The sequence below is a fragment of the Trachymyrmex cornetzi genome, unplaced genomic scaffold, assembly GCF_001594075.2.
Source record: "Trachymyrmex cornetzi isolate Tcor2-1 unplaced genomic scaffold, Tcor1.1 scaffold47, whole genome shotgun sequence".
Taxonomy (NCBI): Eukaryota; Metazoa; Arthropoda; class Insecta; order Hymenoptera; family Formicidae; genus Trachymyrmex; species Trachymyrmex cornetzi.
The window spans coordinates 427500-443900 of NW_017299509.1; the positions used below are offsets into that span (position 1 = coordinate 427500).

Here is a 16401-nt window from a genome sequence, read left to right on the forward strand (position 1 = left end):
ACTATAAAGTAAAACGTACTTACCTCTCTCTCTTCCTCTCTCTCTTTTTCTGAAGATATAAAGAACAATGTCACGATGTATCAACTGATACATATATTAACTGTAGCCCGAGGTATGGAATCATAATAATTTTAATGATCTTTATTTATGTCTCTCTAAGCTGTAATTTTCAAAATTACTTCCGTATTTAATAGAGCAAAATAAAGTAATAATCGTCATTATTTTAATTGCACCATCATTCATTTTGATCATTCGATGCAGCAACACGTGCAGTATCGAAGTAATATAGTAAATTGTAAATTTTAATTTAAACACATAAATATTACATTAATTTGACATTTAAATAAAACATCAATTCTTGATATTTCACCCGTGGAAGGATAATTGGTAAATATTAATAGAGTGACAATTAGGGCACGGAATTGTTTGTAAATGACAGGCAACATATGTAGACGGCAATGGTTTTCGATTAAACAGTTTATTCGTACGAAAATGTCAAAGAAAGATACGATTATTAATAATTTAACGCTGAATCATTCGATCATTCTCGTAACACGTCTAACAGAGTATATTTTATAGATTTTCATCGATGCAACGGCAACGGCTAGAGTTACATACGAGAAAACGATTTTTTAAGGATAAAACTTAAAGAGAAACTTTTCGACGAGTCGCGCGAAAGCCAAGTATCGGCGCAAGATCGCGAATCTCGCTTAGACGTGAGAGACAATGGAAGGCGTGACAGAACGGATGCTGTGAGGTATTAAATTCGAATTTTATTTGCTTCGCTCACAGACGTGTGTGACATTGAGGAATTAACTCGAGTAATTAATTCGTGGTTCCCTAAGTTAATGATCCTTATTGAAATTGACGTAAACAGTCTTCTTACAATGCTTGTTCCCTTGCGGCATTTACAATAATCGAGACGAGATTTTTTTTTTTTTTGCGAAACCGTCAATCGTCGCTGCGATTCTTGTGACGACTAAATCTTGCCACTTTTCGAGAGGCGCCCTTTCTCTCCTTCTCTCTCTCTCTCTCTCTCTCTCTCTCTCTCTCTCTCCTCTCTTGCCGGCGCTCTAAACTCGAGGTTCAACTATTCCCCTAAACGCGTGTTCACGCGCGCTAGTACGAGTTGGATCGTGCGACATACATGTAATATTACCGTAATATATGTATATAAATACGAGAAAATTCTAGCTAAAGAATAAATTATTAAAATCTATCTAATTAATCGAAGGAGAAACGGGAGAGGGAGACGATCCTTAACAGTCTACCTATCTATTTACACTAGGGAACGAAATGCATATGTGCGAGTCACTCACGGCTCTCGAAGCTTCGTCTGAAGACCGTAGCACAGACCTTTGCATAACGCATAAAACATATGAGAATCAACCAATCTTTCATTTCATAGACTGGAAATATTCTGATTGATCTATTCTCTCATGCTTTATGCATTATGCGTTTTGCAAAGGTCTGTGCTCCGGTTTTAAGCGTGGAACGCGAGGCTTCCCGACTTCGCGACGGAACGCGGGATGCTTCGAAGCTTTGCTCCTTCATTTTGCTAGAGTAAAGTCACGCTCGCTGACGCAACGCGTTGTGGCAGTGGTCGCTCAGAACTCGCTGATTAAGGCAGTTGGGCACGCCTTGAAAAAAAAAAAAGGATAAGTCTCGGTAGTGTCCCCCGACGGAAAAGGACACTTCACGCAGAGGAATCGATTGGCGGCTGCAGTCCAGCAATACGCTGACACACGATTGGGGACAGTCTTTGTTTCGCGTCGGAGATCACGGAGGGATCATCGCAATCATAGTCGTCATCACCAACACCAATCTTCGCCGGTTAGCCACGACTCTTGTAACAACATCATCTATTCAATGATGATTTGGTAAAGCGTCCGACAATATTTCTGCATGAGAAGCCAAGTTACAGGCAGAGAACGAGTATCGTTTCGCGAAGCTATTCTCTCTCGCCGGAAATATTTTATTTCTTTTCACTGACTTGGCACTTCTATATTAGCAAAGTGTCTTCTCGTGACGCGGCGGATCGAAACGACTTCTAACTTTATCGGCGCGAATGATAAAAAGTAACATCGTTAAGAAATGATACATAGGCATATGAAAAAGATACAAGGGATTATGTGTGTGTGTGTGGCTGAAAAGAGGAAGATGCATTGCGCTTCTAACAGCATAAAAACGAAATCGCTTTTTCTCAAAAATAGACGGAGGAAGGAGTCGCTAGAACTATTGTTAAAAAAAATTGTTGACGCTCGACAAAACTGATCTTCGGAATCGCGTAAAAACCATTAACAATCAAACGCGATCGTCAACGATTGTTTTCGATCATTGAGGCATGTTATTGCTGCACGGTACATCGCGTTTATGCAAATCCTTCCTTCGTCATCCCCAGATGGACAGCTTACCGCGCAAATGACTCGCGTTTCCCGGCTTTAACGATCGCGACTCTTCGACGCGATCGTTACATGTGCCACCTTGCCGTATATCGAATGGATTCTATGCAAATGTCCGAGAGACGGCTCGTCGCGCTTGCCGATATTTATTTATTCAAACGAATGCACGTCTTTCCTGGAAAGTGACGTCTGAATTCGCGATTCTGGAATGTTTCCTGAAAAGTACAGTTTCCCGTTTCGACGACGATGCGGAAGGAACACTTTAAAAGTAATGTTCGTCGCGGGAATCAAGCCGTCTAGCTGACACGAGTTTCGGAAGAGAATCTTGATCTAATATCTCGTGTAAATAAATACAGTTGACAAGGGAAAATACGTTTAATGGACACACGGATATATTGAAACCGTTGATCCATCGCGCATACTTATCGTCCTCTGGACAGAATAAATTATCGACCGATTAAATTAGAAGAAGCGAGATACGTAAGACACTTAAAAACACGGTAAAAGGCTCTTCACTCATCCTGCACAGTGCAGAAGACTTCGTTTCCTTTCCTCTGGAAAGTTTCACTGACAAAGGGTTCATAGTTTTCAACGATCATCACGCTGATAGCGAACGTCGCATACTAGCAAAATCGAAGCAAAACAAACGAATTTATCGCGCCCAATGCTCGATATTCACTTGAATTGATTACACCGAGAATACGGACGTCATCTCGTGACGTCTGTTGAATTTTCTTCGGGACGACCAAACACCTCAGCGTTGCTTCTTCGTTCTCAAGTCACGACGAACACTACCGCCGTTGGGCGAAGTGCTGGACGTCGTGACTTCAAACCAGGGTCACCAGGCCTCCGTATATCGAACGTCGAATTCCTGCAGGGCCGGTAGTCGCTTCTTCAACGACTCGAATGTCTGAGCCGACAGCTTCGTACTATTAAGATTCAATTTCCTTAGGCTGGTTAATGCTGCAACAAAGCGGTAAAACACTTTCTTCGAGCGATAGATCAAAATTTATACTATCTCTGTTATATTAAGTCAAAATTTGAAGATCAAAATTAATTTGAATTTAACATCAAATATGTTTAATCCAATTAATGTCTTTAAAAAAATCGATCTTTTAACTGTGAATTTTAGTAGTAAAATTAAATCTGTAAAAAAATGCAATCCGATTCCTATGATAGTAAAAACTCGTTGTTAAAGTTCAACAAATATACCGGAATTTTTTTCAGAATTTTAAATAATTAGATTTTTTTATAACACAATAAAATATTTGCTCCATTTCTCGAATACCTATGGAAGAGTTAAAATTCATGCTGTTGACGGAGGGTTAAATGTATTTTTAATTTTTAACTCGCACGCAATACGGCCATGCTTGATGATTTTCTATAAATTTTTACGCGTTTTTTTAAGGTATATTGACATACGGAAATTGAACAATTAAAATTTCATATTCTATATTTCAAGATTAATTTTACCACATTTTTAAAAAAGTCAAATTATTATCTGAATTTTAAGCTTTGGGAATTAGGATACTTACAGGCCAACGTGGAGATGCCTTTGTCGGACACTGGCGTCTCGCAGAGGTTCAGCACCTGCAGCTTCTGCAGATGCTCGCTAATCATCTGTAGGCCGGCGTCGCCGAATTGCGTAGCCCACAGGTTCAAATATCTCAGCGCCGGCAACTTTATCAATTGTTCGGCGCACGCGGACGTCACAGAGGTGAAGGCCAGGCTGAGGCATTCGAGATTACCGAGAGCACGACCGCCTAACAGAAGGGCAACGTCGGCGTCGGTCGCTCGAACTGGGAGCGTTAATTTCCGGGGCCCGCCCTTTTGTTGCTAGCAAAATCAAAATCGAAAATGTTATTTAACAATGTTAAATTCATAATATTAAATTGCACTCAATTAGAAGTTTTTAATCATTTCTATAGGTCACCACTGCTTCTGCCCAATATGTCGTTAATTTGACTAAAACAATGAAGTTAAACAATTTAATTCAAGAAAATGTATTAAATTTGACTCAAATTTAATTTACTAAAGGCATACGTTAATACGGGCGATGTTTACTTTGAAACTAATCGCAAGTGAATTAATTTACATTTTAACACACATAAAAGTTAAAAATAACAAAATGTTATTTAACTTAAGGAATTGAGTTATCATTGCTCCTTTTATATCCAACAGTGCAGACGTTTAACTGCGAACATGTCATTTGTGAATATGTTATTGTGCATTAAATTATTTTGCGAAATTCAAGAATTACTTCAATTTAAGAAATCTTATCTAAAGCTTCTTTACACGTGTTTTTATTCTGGAATTTAGTTGGACTAACGCCATCATAGGATTTGGCAACCTGTTTTGAGACTTAACCCTAATGGACTAAGGATGAATTTTAGCTCTTTGTATTTAATTACTGAGAAGGAGTCCAAAGATAATGAAAACGTTTGATCATTGTACATAATCCAATAAAGGAGGAAAATATTTGTATTATTATATTTACGCTTTGTTATATATATACGCCTTATTTGTTTAAATTTATATACATATATCGTGCACATATAGAATCGCTTTAGGATCCAACAGAATTTATCAGCGATTTATCATTGACGTTAGTACAAAAGAAAAAAAAAAGAACGAAAGTGCGAAGGGGCGGCTGATTCTTCGCATCGAAACGATTCGCGAATTCGCTTACCAACTCCTGGAGATTTTTCTGTCTCTGGCAGAGAGCGGCGTAGCGCTCCTTTCCGGATTCTGTAGACTCAAGCGCGTTAACTATTTGAAGTCTCGCCTCCTCGTTCGGCAGTAAGCGCCACTCGAGCATCAAGCAGAGCGCTTCTTGCGCGGCGTCGCAGCCCCGCACCGCCAGCAGAATGCAATCATCGCCTGCTTGCTTCAACAGGGATGCGATGAATCTCTTCCGTCGACAGCAGCACGCCAGCAGAGTCGTCAGCTGTTGAGAACACGCTATTATAACGCCTGCCGCGTGAATATTTCGTGCAACGTGCATTCTAAATGATGGAGAAAAAATCCCACATTTTCTTTTTTGCTTAATTTAATTTAAGTTAAAATGGGCAACGTATCGCGGATTCTCTATTGACTCGTTAAAATTCCTCGATGACGGAATCGACGGTGGATATGATCTCTGTTGTAATCGAGAACGGAATTTAGAATGCAAGAGTCATCGGACATCCTCCTGTTCCGTTTGCCATTCCGCGATCAATCGAACTTCATTAATTCCGCGCGATTGTGACAGTTCGATTCCGTGGTTATTTCCGAGAGAATTAGAATTGATGCTGTCTATACGGGTCCATTCTTGATGCCTGTCTATCTCAAAAGAGCGATTCATGAATATTTAGGTGAATTTCCAATCGAATAGCGCGTCGAGTAATCGTCACTGCCACCTCGACCTCTCAGGGGATGAATCGTTTCTGAACTAAACAGATCTTACTAAGGTGTGTGTTATCGCACGGAGGCCAGAGAGACGCAATTCGCAACGCTTGGTTGATTACGCTACTGAATGCACCACAATCATTTCACGTGCGAACAAATTTGATACCGTTGCGCCGATAAGCGCGTTAATTGCGTATCCATCCATACGTATTCTCTCTATTTCGCCGTTAGATATTTATATCTCTCGCCACGTGCGACCTGAATACAAGGCAGTAGAAACAATTTAGACAAAGATTTAAAAAGAAAGATATATAAGCACTGTAAATTTTTGCCTCGAATATTTTAGCCTTGCGAGGATCTAATTAAAAATTTAACATCAAGAGAGGAAATTTTCTGTATGTGTGAAACGGCCCTAAATCCTTCAAACATCATCATATCGTTCTCTTATTTCAAAGTGACACAACTAAAAAAATGTGATTCTTTAGTTATTATCATGAATGAGTTAGGTAAACATTACTCTCCGTCCGTCTGATAAATAGTATTTATGTCGTTTTTATACTGAGAAAACATGATATTATGTAAACAACGTTATTTTTTAACTAAAAATAATTTTGTTAATTCAAGAATACTATTAATGAAACAAATATATCATGATCTTGTTTTAATAAAATTTTATTTGTTTCATATTTTTATTTTATATATATATATAAATCAAAATAAGGTTGTTCTTAATTAAAATAATGTTATTGCAATATCATTTTTTCAGTGTAAGGTTTTTCATATTTAATTAATAAAATTTTTAGAAGCAAAGAAACGGTGTGTGTTTTAAAATGCTACACAAAATTTAGCACAAACTCTACACTAAAATTATGAACAAAATGTAATTATGCGAAAGAAAGATATGACGTAAACTGGTGTATTCATAATCTGTTTTTATATTTAAGATCTTAAAAACAGCGCGCCACGTTTTGTAAGATAAGCCAATCACAGAGTATTAGCATTTTAAGATAATACTTAAAACGGTTTCAGAATAACAGACTACAAATATTGACTACAGTCCTCGCAAAAAAAAAAAGAAATGAAATTCGATAAAATTTTACCATCTCGCCGAATAGTTCCCCACGATCTGGACAAGCCGGGCTGGATGGTGCGGCAATGTGAATCCAGCCTGGACGCGGTTCCCTGACGGGCAGCAAGACGCGATGCACCGTGCATCTCGGGTCTTTCGCCAGTCGTTGCATCACGCACATCAGTACAGACTCCTGAACTTCTCTCACAGCCAAAGCCTCTTCTGGGAATGGGACGGGTTGCAGTAGTGCCCCAAGACCCGAACGCCAGTCAGCGTATTCCGACCTATAACGTCGTTTCCTCGATACGTGAGACGCGTTTAAACTCGAAAGTTTCAAGCGCAGAGCAGAAAGGATGTGAGAAGCATGTCAGGCTTTGTTTGCCAGTGAGCGCAACACTTACGCGATATTCAAGACGAGCAAATAACAGTGCAATGGCGGTAACGACGGTGGTTTGTCCTCATTCGATGACGCGCGACCCGACACTTCGAACCTGAGAAATCGAAATCAACATCGTTGAGAATCTCATCAGACTTCCGATACGAATATCCAATTCCATTACAACTCGGACGAAACTTGCCTGTGGAATATGGCCGCGACACAGATGGACATGAGATTGGGAAGCACTCTCGGGTGTGGACAATCGCTACCCGGTCCATGAACCGACGAGATGTAATCCCTGATCGCCTGCTCACCATCATTGTTCTCGTACAAAGCGGCAACGAACACCTACACGTACGTAATGTAACATCGTAACTACTCTCTAAAACTTTTAGAGTACATCTCACTCTGAAGAGTGAAATGGCACTCCTAAAGACTGAAAATTGAGCCACTCTTTTTCAAGACTGATTCAATTTCCACTCTTTAGAATGAGATTCTATTCCAAGAATTTAGAGAATACACATTCATGTATCACTTATCCTAAGTTAGAAGTCACTTAACTAATTAGAATCGACAGAGTAGCAAAATCTCGCTTTTCGTTTTTTTTTTTTTTTAAGTGGAATCTCACTCTAAAGAGTGCAAATTGAGCCTTAAAAAAATTAAAGAGATTTTACTATAGGAGTGAAATTCACTCTAAAAGATTTAGAGAGTATAACTCTTATAAAAAGGAAACAAACGGTCTCCCATGATCTCGCCACCCGCTATGTTATAATCAAACAAAGTAACGTGAGACTCGTCAGACGCCTTACCTGTAACAGCTTTCTCATGTCCGGCGACTTGCCAAAGTCAACGGTATGCTTCAGGCATCTCGTGATCGCCGGACTGAGCATCGGGACCAGTTGCGATCGCGGATGCTGTTGCGCCAGTTTGGCGAGTACCCTCGCAAGCGCCGCCGGCGGTGCCGCTTTTTCCAAAAGCGGAGCCACCACGGCGAGAACGGCCTCCGCCCAGCTCCTGCGATCGTGAACAACCTCCTCTGTTTTCCCGTCCAAGTCAGGCTCCACGCTGGGCTCGTCTAACAATTTAGCGACCGCCTCCAGCGGGGCGCCTGCCACTCTCTCGTCCTGGAGCGGTGTCCACAGGGCAAAGTCCACCATGGTGCGCAATTCGCGCAATATTACCTCTTCCCGAGAGCTCATCGAGACGAGATGTTGATACTTGAAGATACTTTTCTGCGGGAAGATGAATCAGCTCCGTATCATTCGCGAATTCGAATTCGAGTTTAATCGGCGCGAGTTCTACCATTAAGAATTCGGAAATAAAAACACCCTAGGACACGAAATGGTAACTATACTATAATCAAAAAATAGCATATAAGAGTGTATAACACGGTTCCTATCTCTTTCAGCCACACCCAGAGAAAAGGTTGCTTCGATTTAAAGAAACTTTCTTTGCTATACGGTTAAAGAAAAAATTTCTTTGATTTGTGAAAAAATTTCTTTAATTTAAACATTATTTTTTTAAATCAAATAAAATTTATTTGATTTAAAGAAATTATGTTCAAATCTAAGCAATCATGATTTAAACGTCATTTCTTGGATTTGAATATAATTTCTTTAAATCAAATAAATTTTATTTGATTTTAAAAAATAATGTTTAAATTAGAGAAATTTTTGTTCACAAATCAAAGAAATTTTTTCTTTAACCGTATAGCAAAGAAAGTTTCTTTAAATCGAAGCAACCTTTTCTCTGGATGCAGAATCTTTGGCTCTCCGGCTAACAGAAAAAATCTCTAGCTAACGATTCAGTTTGTTGATTTTTTTTTTAAACCACTGAAAACTGAAGAGAAAGTAATGATTCCGGTAGTGGTTATCGATTTTGCCGGGGTAGCAGAATCTCCGAAAGAAAAACCGTCGATCTACATTGAAAAACTAATTGAAAGGTAGCAATCGCGGAATATATAACAAAGAAGACTTAAAAGATCTGAATTTTTTCGAGTCTGATATCTTCGTTGCAATACATTTAATATCAACAAGAGAGATAAAAATTGTTCGCTGCTAACTTAAAAATAATTCTCATTGCTACAAATTAAATGTCAAAACGCATCGTCCATATGAAGGTGGAAATGGAACTGAAAGCAAATGTGCCTCTTGGCAAACAGGGTCAATCTCGGTAGAAGTCATCGACATTCAGGTCGTCAACGTACGGACGATGTTTTCATCAGAAATATACGCCGTAAACAATAAAATTCAATCAATCGTTATGGTTGGTTCGATCGCTGCGATTTACTTGTCGCATAGCCACGACGAGAGGCTGCTGATTAATTTCCCGACCGGATATTAAACCGCTCGCGGCAACCTCCATAAAACACTGACGTATCCGGGAGATTTGATCCGGTCGAGGACGATCGAGAACGTTCGCCTTTCGCGCTGTTATCACTTCCTCCTGCTTCAACCTCACATTGTCGAGCGTTAATAACACCTATGTTTGCCATTCTCTGCCGATCTATGTGAGGCATCGAAAGGCCAATATTTAAAAAAATATTTCATATCAACATTCGCATTCACGAGAACAATAATCATTCTTTGCTCGGAAAATCCCACCGGTCGAGAAAGATGAGTACACATCAATGTTACTGTTAGCTAAAATGTTGTAAGTTAAATGGATAAAAAATCCATCAATCTTTATCGCTATTTACATGGTAAACGAATAATGATAAATCTCGTAAGATAACGTATGAATATTAAATCCAATAAATCTTGACAAGTTGCATTATAAACGTGAATTTTATTCATCAAAATCTTTTACGCTTAAAATAATTACGTTAATGAAAATAATTAAAATTAATTATTATAATAATTACCTGTTATGATAATTAGTTATTATAATAACAGATAATATATAATGATGGCAAATCGGTTCGCAGTTTGCTTAAAATGGAAATTGTAAAAATTCACGCAAAAATATTATTGGGAGCCTAAAATTAGATACTAAAACCCTTCATTAAATATGGTCCCCTTCACTTATTTATAAATAAATAATAATTTTTCTTCAAAAATAAATAATAATTTTTCTTCAATAATAAATAATAATTCTTAACGTACCTTCCATAATATCGAGTGGTACCATTGGTCCCTCGTGTAAGCGTTGCTAGCTTGCAAAAGAAGCGAACCGTCCGGCAGGACGATGCTGAGGCAGTTCTTATATGCAGGATCCCATCTGGCGACAACGTATTTCCGAACCTCCGACATGCTGCTGTACGGAATAGGTTGCTGAAGAAAACCCGTGAGCTAAAAAAAATAAACGAAATTCAAAATTCACAGAAGAAGAAAATTTAATGGCTTTTCTTGAAGGTGTTATAATCAAATGATAATAACTAACGAGCATAACTGGATTAAAAGTGTTACAAGCTATTTCGAGCTCGTTATCATTGAAAATAATTTAATTATGCAAAGTACTGAATGAGCGTAACGTAAAATCGTAACACGTAGAAATAACTCGATTTCCATATATCAGAATGTTTTATATATAGATATATATATACATATATATAGGTCCGTTAACGGTTTCGCTTATATTATACATAATTAAGTCGCTGAGTAAAAATAATATGTCATTAATTTTATGACTGAGTTGGAATTATTTTGTATTTATTATCCCGAAAGACGTCATTTCGTAATTGGCAAAAAAAAAAAGACGTGATAATCATATTCCACGAAAAAGAAAAGAGGAGAAAGAAATTATAATAAGAGCATAATGTATAGCATTTGTCATAAATCAAGATAGCGTTTCGCGTTTCATTATGGAAAATACAATCAAAAGGAACCTATTATTTGTATATCGATCATAATTTTCCGATTTATGTCAGGCGTAATCGTGTATTATTATTGTCGTTTGACGTATAAACTCGACAAATGAACGTCATCCACCGATTATATCAATTTATACGTTAGGTATAATAAGATGTCTCACATTTAATATCTGCATTATTCTGCGAAATTCATTACGCCGACATCGTTAATCAAACAGAAAAATGCCACATTAATTTTTTTATAGTGATCTTAAAATTAACATATAAATTGCCTATTATAAGATATAAATAGTTCGAATCTATAAATAGTTCGAATGATTTATAATTTATTTAGGAAAAAAAACAATAAGACTCATTTGTTTCCTTCTATTAAAAAGTTTCTTTATTGGGTGCGTTCCGAGTTACGCATGAAGCGCATGATGCATCATTTGTCCTTGTTGTTTACCAATTAATAAAGAAGTATAAAACGATACATCATGCGTAACTCGGAACGCACCCTTAATATGATATATTTAAAAAAAAAAAGAAACAGGGCACCTATCATGGAACAAGTCGGAATGGATTCCAATAGGAATTATTCAATTATTCCCTAGATTTCTATCGTGTTTTCTAGGGAAAATATAACAGTTCCAATCGGAATTCATTCCGACATGTTTCACAATAGATATTCAGTTTCATTCTAAATAATTAAAAATCTATTGAAACCAATATATTATAGAGAGTCACTATTTTAATTTACAAAAATCGCGATTTTATTTTCAACTTGATTTGGCCAACACAATTGATTGATTCTTGCAGTAGCTTAATATTAACTTTGAGGTAGTTTTCCAGAGGTAGTTTTCAGCGAGAGCAGTCCGGTATTTAGAAATGACGCAACTTATACTTGTATAATAACGAGGTGCATGAATATAAAACGATACCAGCGAATCTGGCCGTGGTAACAAAAAAGCCGACTTGGCAAAGATGCGAGAAAGAGAGGTGGAGAGAGAGAGAGAGAGAGAGAGAGAGAGAGAGAGAGAGAGAGAGAGAGAGAGAGAGTGAAAAAGGGACCGGGAATCAAGAGAGAAGTTGCATAATACAGCCTGACGAGGACAATGCGCCCTGGTTCGCGCATCACTTCGACGGTGTCTCGAGTTCTGAGACTGCAACGGGGGATGACGCGGTACCTCGTGCACGTATACGTGCGTCCGTGTGAATACGCGTTCACGTGTCCGCGTGTAAACGTAATATCGGCGACTATCACATGGGAGACACGAGCACCTGCGTGTGGAATAGTGAATGACGTCAGCGCGGGGTGCCGCGAATCTAGGCCGAGGGTTGAACGACTGTTGGAGCAGACTCGGCCGAATCTGGGGCACCGCATCCCCATCGCTAAACGCGGCCAAAAGTGACGCTATGCGAGCGAACCGGTGCCGATCGCGCCGGAATTCGCGCAATATTCTTACGGAAACGCGCGCGACTTTGGTCCCCTCGATCGAGGATACGTGATACTTTGTGCGTTTTAACTTCTTGAAACCCAATTCGACTGGGAAAAAAAATACAATTGAGAGAAAGAGAAGGGAAAAGAAGCCAATAAATCATCGTGGGAAAGTACAAGATGCGATCCTCCCCAATGCCGTGTACTGATAAATACAGATAAATGTTCCCTGAAATACAGAGAGAAAAAGAAACACGCTATACGGCAAGGAATCGGAGTCTTCTCGTTTCTTGTATTTATACGGATTAGAAGAATGATTTACTTTCTTTATACCCGACCAGCTGAGTCAAATCGGACATAGTTGTGCGTGTTATCAAATGGCTGAATAAAATTCACTCGAGTGCGACAAATAGCTGTATTTCATGAATAAAGATCCGTCCATTTAGTTCGGCCTGGGTTTATTATAACTTTATGCATATAAGTGATTAAATAAATTTCGTTGTTTACGGCGAGAATAGTGGCATTTATATGTGCGATGCGCTAAAAAAAAAAAAAAAAAAAGCGGTCCGCTGCGCTGCGGGCGTTCGCCGTTACAAAGGGCGCACGACGTGAATAATATGCAACTTTTTTTCGTCGTATCTTCCGATTCCAAGGTCATCTTTTGTAAACGGCTTCACGCTCTTTTTATGCATCTGTGCTACGGAGACTGCCATGCATATGCATGCACCATGCATATTCATGCGTGACGTAAACGATAACGAAACGACTGCGCCTATTACTTAACTCTGAGAATAGATAAATTTCGTGCACTCGTAATAATAACTTAATGCACAGGTGTGGCTATTATTCCCGTAGCTCTCCCGCAATCTTCTCTCAGTGCCCACGTGTCCAAATCGCACGTTTCACGCTTAGGAACGCCTAGTCATAGTAGAAGCGCCACGTTCGTATACGCGTGCTTCTATCAAGTAATTAAAACGATGGATAACATTATCTTACGATGCATACACGCGCTGCTATCAAGGATGTCGAACGTCAACGCGTAAAATGATGAACAAGTGTGAACGATACGTGCGCGGCTTATGCAGTTCTCTTTTCACAGAACTATCAAATTGACAATTGAATTATACGTGGAATTTTAAGGATGTATTAGGCTAATTAGACGTACGATCCCTGCAAGGAAAATTAAATTTGGAAGTATGTTTAATATTTACACTTTAAATAAACTATGTACATATGAAAGTTGTATGAATAAGATTATATTTTCGTTTAATAACACATTTTTATAGTTTATTTACTTTATTTATTATTATTTTTATTATTAAAAGTAAAAATTTTTTTAATGATAAAAAATTTACATTTTTCTTTTATAAGTACATTAAATATTCAAAATAATGTATGCAGTTTCATTGCGATTTACTGGTTAGTTACAAAGATATAGAACGAATAAATAGTTTGTTTTTTTACTGAACAACTAGTTCATGCATCGCAATGTAACTCTATGTAAATCTTGAATACACAATGTACTTATATTAAAAAATTGAAATTTTTATTATTTATTTTATAATACATTTCCATATATTTTTTTTTTATTGGAGCACAGATTTTAAAAATGCTACTATTTATTAAAATAACTTATGATCCAGATAGTAAACCGTTACCAAGTTTGTCGTATTATTTTTAAACGTGATTTAGAATAATCTGTCATTTTTTCATAATTTTGTTATCATTTTGGAAATACGTACCAAATATCCTTAAATATAAAGCACGAAAATCCTGCAGCTCACCTACTAATAATTGAAACGTTAATCCCTCACCGACTCATCATTATGCACGAGTTACACTACGCATTGGAGATTGAGGATTGCGAATTACGAATTAGAATTCGACCAATCAAGTAATTTTAATTTTAATCCGTTTCATTCTAATTGGCTGAATCCTCAATTCGCAATCCTCAGTCAGCTCAGTCTCCAATGCGTAGTGTAACACGGGCATTAAATACCTGCGAATGTTAGAACCACGTTTGTTTTATTTTCGACTCTCGATTCGCCTTTTTTATTTGCAATACCTTTTCACGCCTACGCGACTTGCAATTGCATAATTCGCTGCAATTACTGTCGAACAGGACGTAAGCACGACGACCCACTCATTAATGTACATAGGCCAAGATGACGTTGTTAGATTCGCAATTGCGTGGGACCAAACTGTGATTGTTTAAATGCCACGAGACCCCGGCAATTCGTATCACAAATTCGCGGTTCGCAATTGCGCTTCTGATGCATCGCGATTCTGCAATTGCGGATTAGCGGTTCGTACGAAGAGTAATCGCGTATTACGTCTGCATGGAAAGAGGGACAGCAACAAACTATCTGCTTTGCCACTTACAATGAATGGAATTACAATATTAAATAAAGTATCTTTTAAGACTGTAATGTAAAACACAACAAATAGGAAATAAAAGCCCTATATAGTCAAGCTGAAGTTTTTGTACTTAAATAATTCGGTGTGAATTTATTACTGGAGTCAAATTAGGTTTTTATCTCGGAACCGTTTCAACCAACTCGGATTTTAATGATTTTTTGTTTAAATATCACAAATTAAAAATACTAAAACTTTTATAGGTTAAAAATTGACGGTTTTTATTTAATCATTAATTTTTTTACATTATATGTTATTGTTTTAATTATACGAAATAAAACGTAGTCAATCTACGATTTTAGGTTCAAAATCAATTCTAGAACACTATATAAAGGGATTTCAAGCATATGATATACTGAAGAGAAAGTTTATGGAAGGAATTTCAATGTAGAAAGAGACAGAGAATGAACAGATGTTTGGTAGGATCTCGCTGACGCACGGTCGGGTTCCGCAGGTAGACGCACACGAGTGATATGAGTTCAGTTTCACATTTAGCAATTATGTATAAATATATATACTCGTCCGATTCTACAAACTGCACATCGAATTTAATTTTCAATCTTGAATCGTAATCCTAACAGAATTATAGTAGTAATATCGTAAGTATATTTAGGGCTTTTATTTGTTGAAATTGTAATATTTCGAAAGCATCGCGCACAATTAGCGATCATTGTGAACATTCAACCCTGGTTCGTCGCATTGAAAAGTAAACCGTCATCAGCTTGAATATGCATCGTGGAGAATTTGTAAAGCAACGGTGGTTGGAAGACCGTGTAAATTCCACCAAAAATTCTCGATTCGACGGCAGTAAAAATGTCACAGTCGGGTCGGAATCCGGTATCGATCAACAAGGAACCTTTGGCTCCGTGTTGTTCGGTGAATGGATATCTTCTTTTCATTATATTGTATGTTATTGAAATCTTCCCGTTTTATTACAATTTTTATTCACAAGCTTGCACAAAGTAGCAGAGCCGAAAGAAAAAAAACGTCGCGTCGGGAGGAATGACGTTCGAGCTCGTCTCCGTGGAATACAACGAAAGCACAATATAATGTTGCGACACGAAATCTCTCTTCGCTCACTTTATGTCATTGTCTGCGCAGCCCGTGATGCATTTCTGTAGTAGAAATTCTCTCGATTTAGCGACAAGCGATCCAATTACATAAAGGAAGGCAGAGACATCGCGGGCACGTGCCACAAAATCGCACGTGGCCAATTTGTCACGTAACATACGAGGCACGTCGCGACCCGCACGGTATCGTGTCACATCTCTATGGCTCCTCGTCACTTATCGATTATAAACGTTATGCAACGTTACGTGGTTTTGCGCCTGCAAATATCGAAGTAGACATCGATATATTGATAACGAAATGTGATGCGTAAAATTAATATCATAATCTCGATATTGTCATTTCTCGATAATTAAAATTTTTTATCACATTGAATTCTTGGCAATAAAAGTTGGAAAAATTTTATTTCACCCTCCATTTCGACGATTTTTAAAGAGATATCGTTTTACGATA

General features: G+C 37.9%; 1 protein-coding gene across 1 annotated transcript in view; it reads right to left on the minus strand.

Annotated features, from left to right (window-relative positions):
• Positions 1-1006: 1006 nt before the first annotated feature.
• Positions 1007-16401, minus strand: part of LOC108765048 (C-Maf-inducing protein) — a 37905-nt gene continuing 22510 nt past the window's right edge. The window contains exons 2-9 of the mRNA XM_018513542.1: positions 10342-10527; positions 8047-8469; positions 7437-7585; positions 7260-7349; positions 6890-7142; positions 5092-5349; positions 3938-4238; positions 1007-3365 (exon numbers count right to left, since the gene is read on the minus strand). Coding sequence (XP_018369044.1) covers positions 3241-3365; positions 3938-4238; positions 5092-5349; positions 6890-7142; positions 7260-7349; positions 7437-7585; positions 8047-8469; positions 10342-10527 — 1785 coding nt within the window. The 3' untranslated portion in view covers positions 1007-3240. The remainder of the gene's footprint in view (positions 3366-3937; positions 4239-5091; positions 5350-6889; positions 7143-7259; positions 7350-7436; positions 7586-8046; positions 8470-10341; positions 10528-16401) is intronic.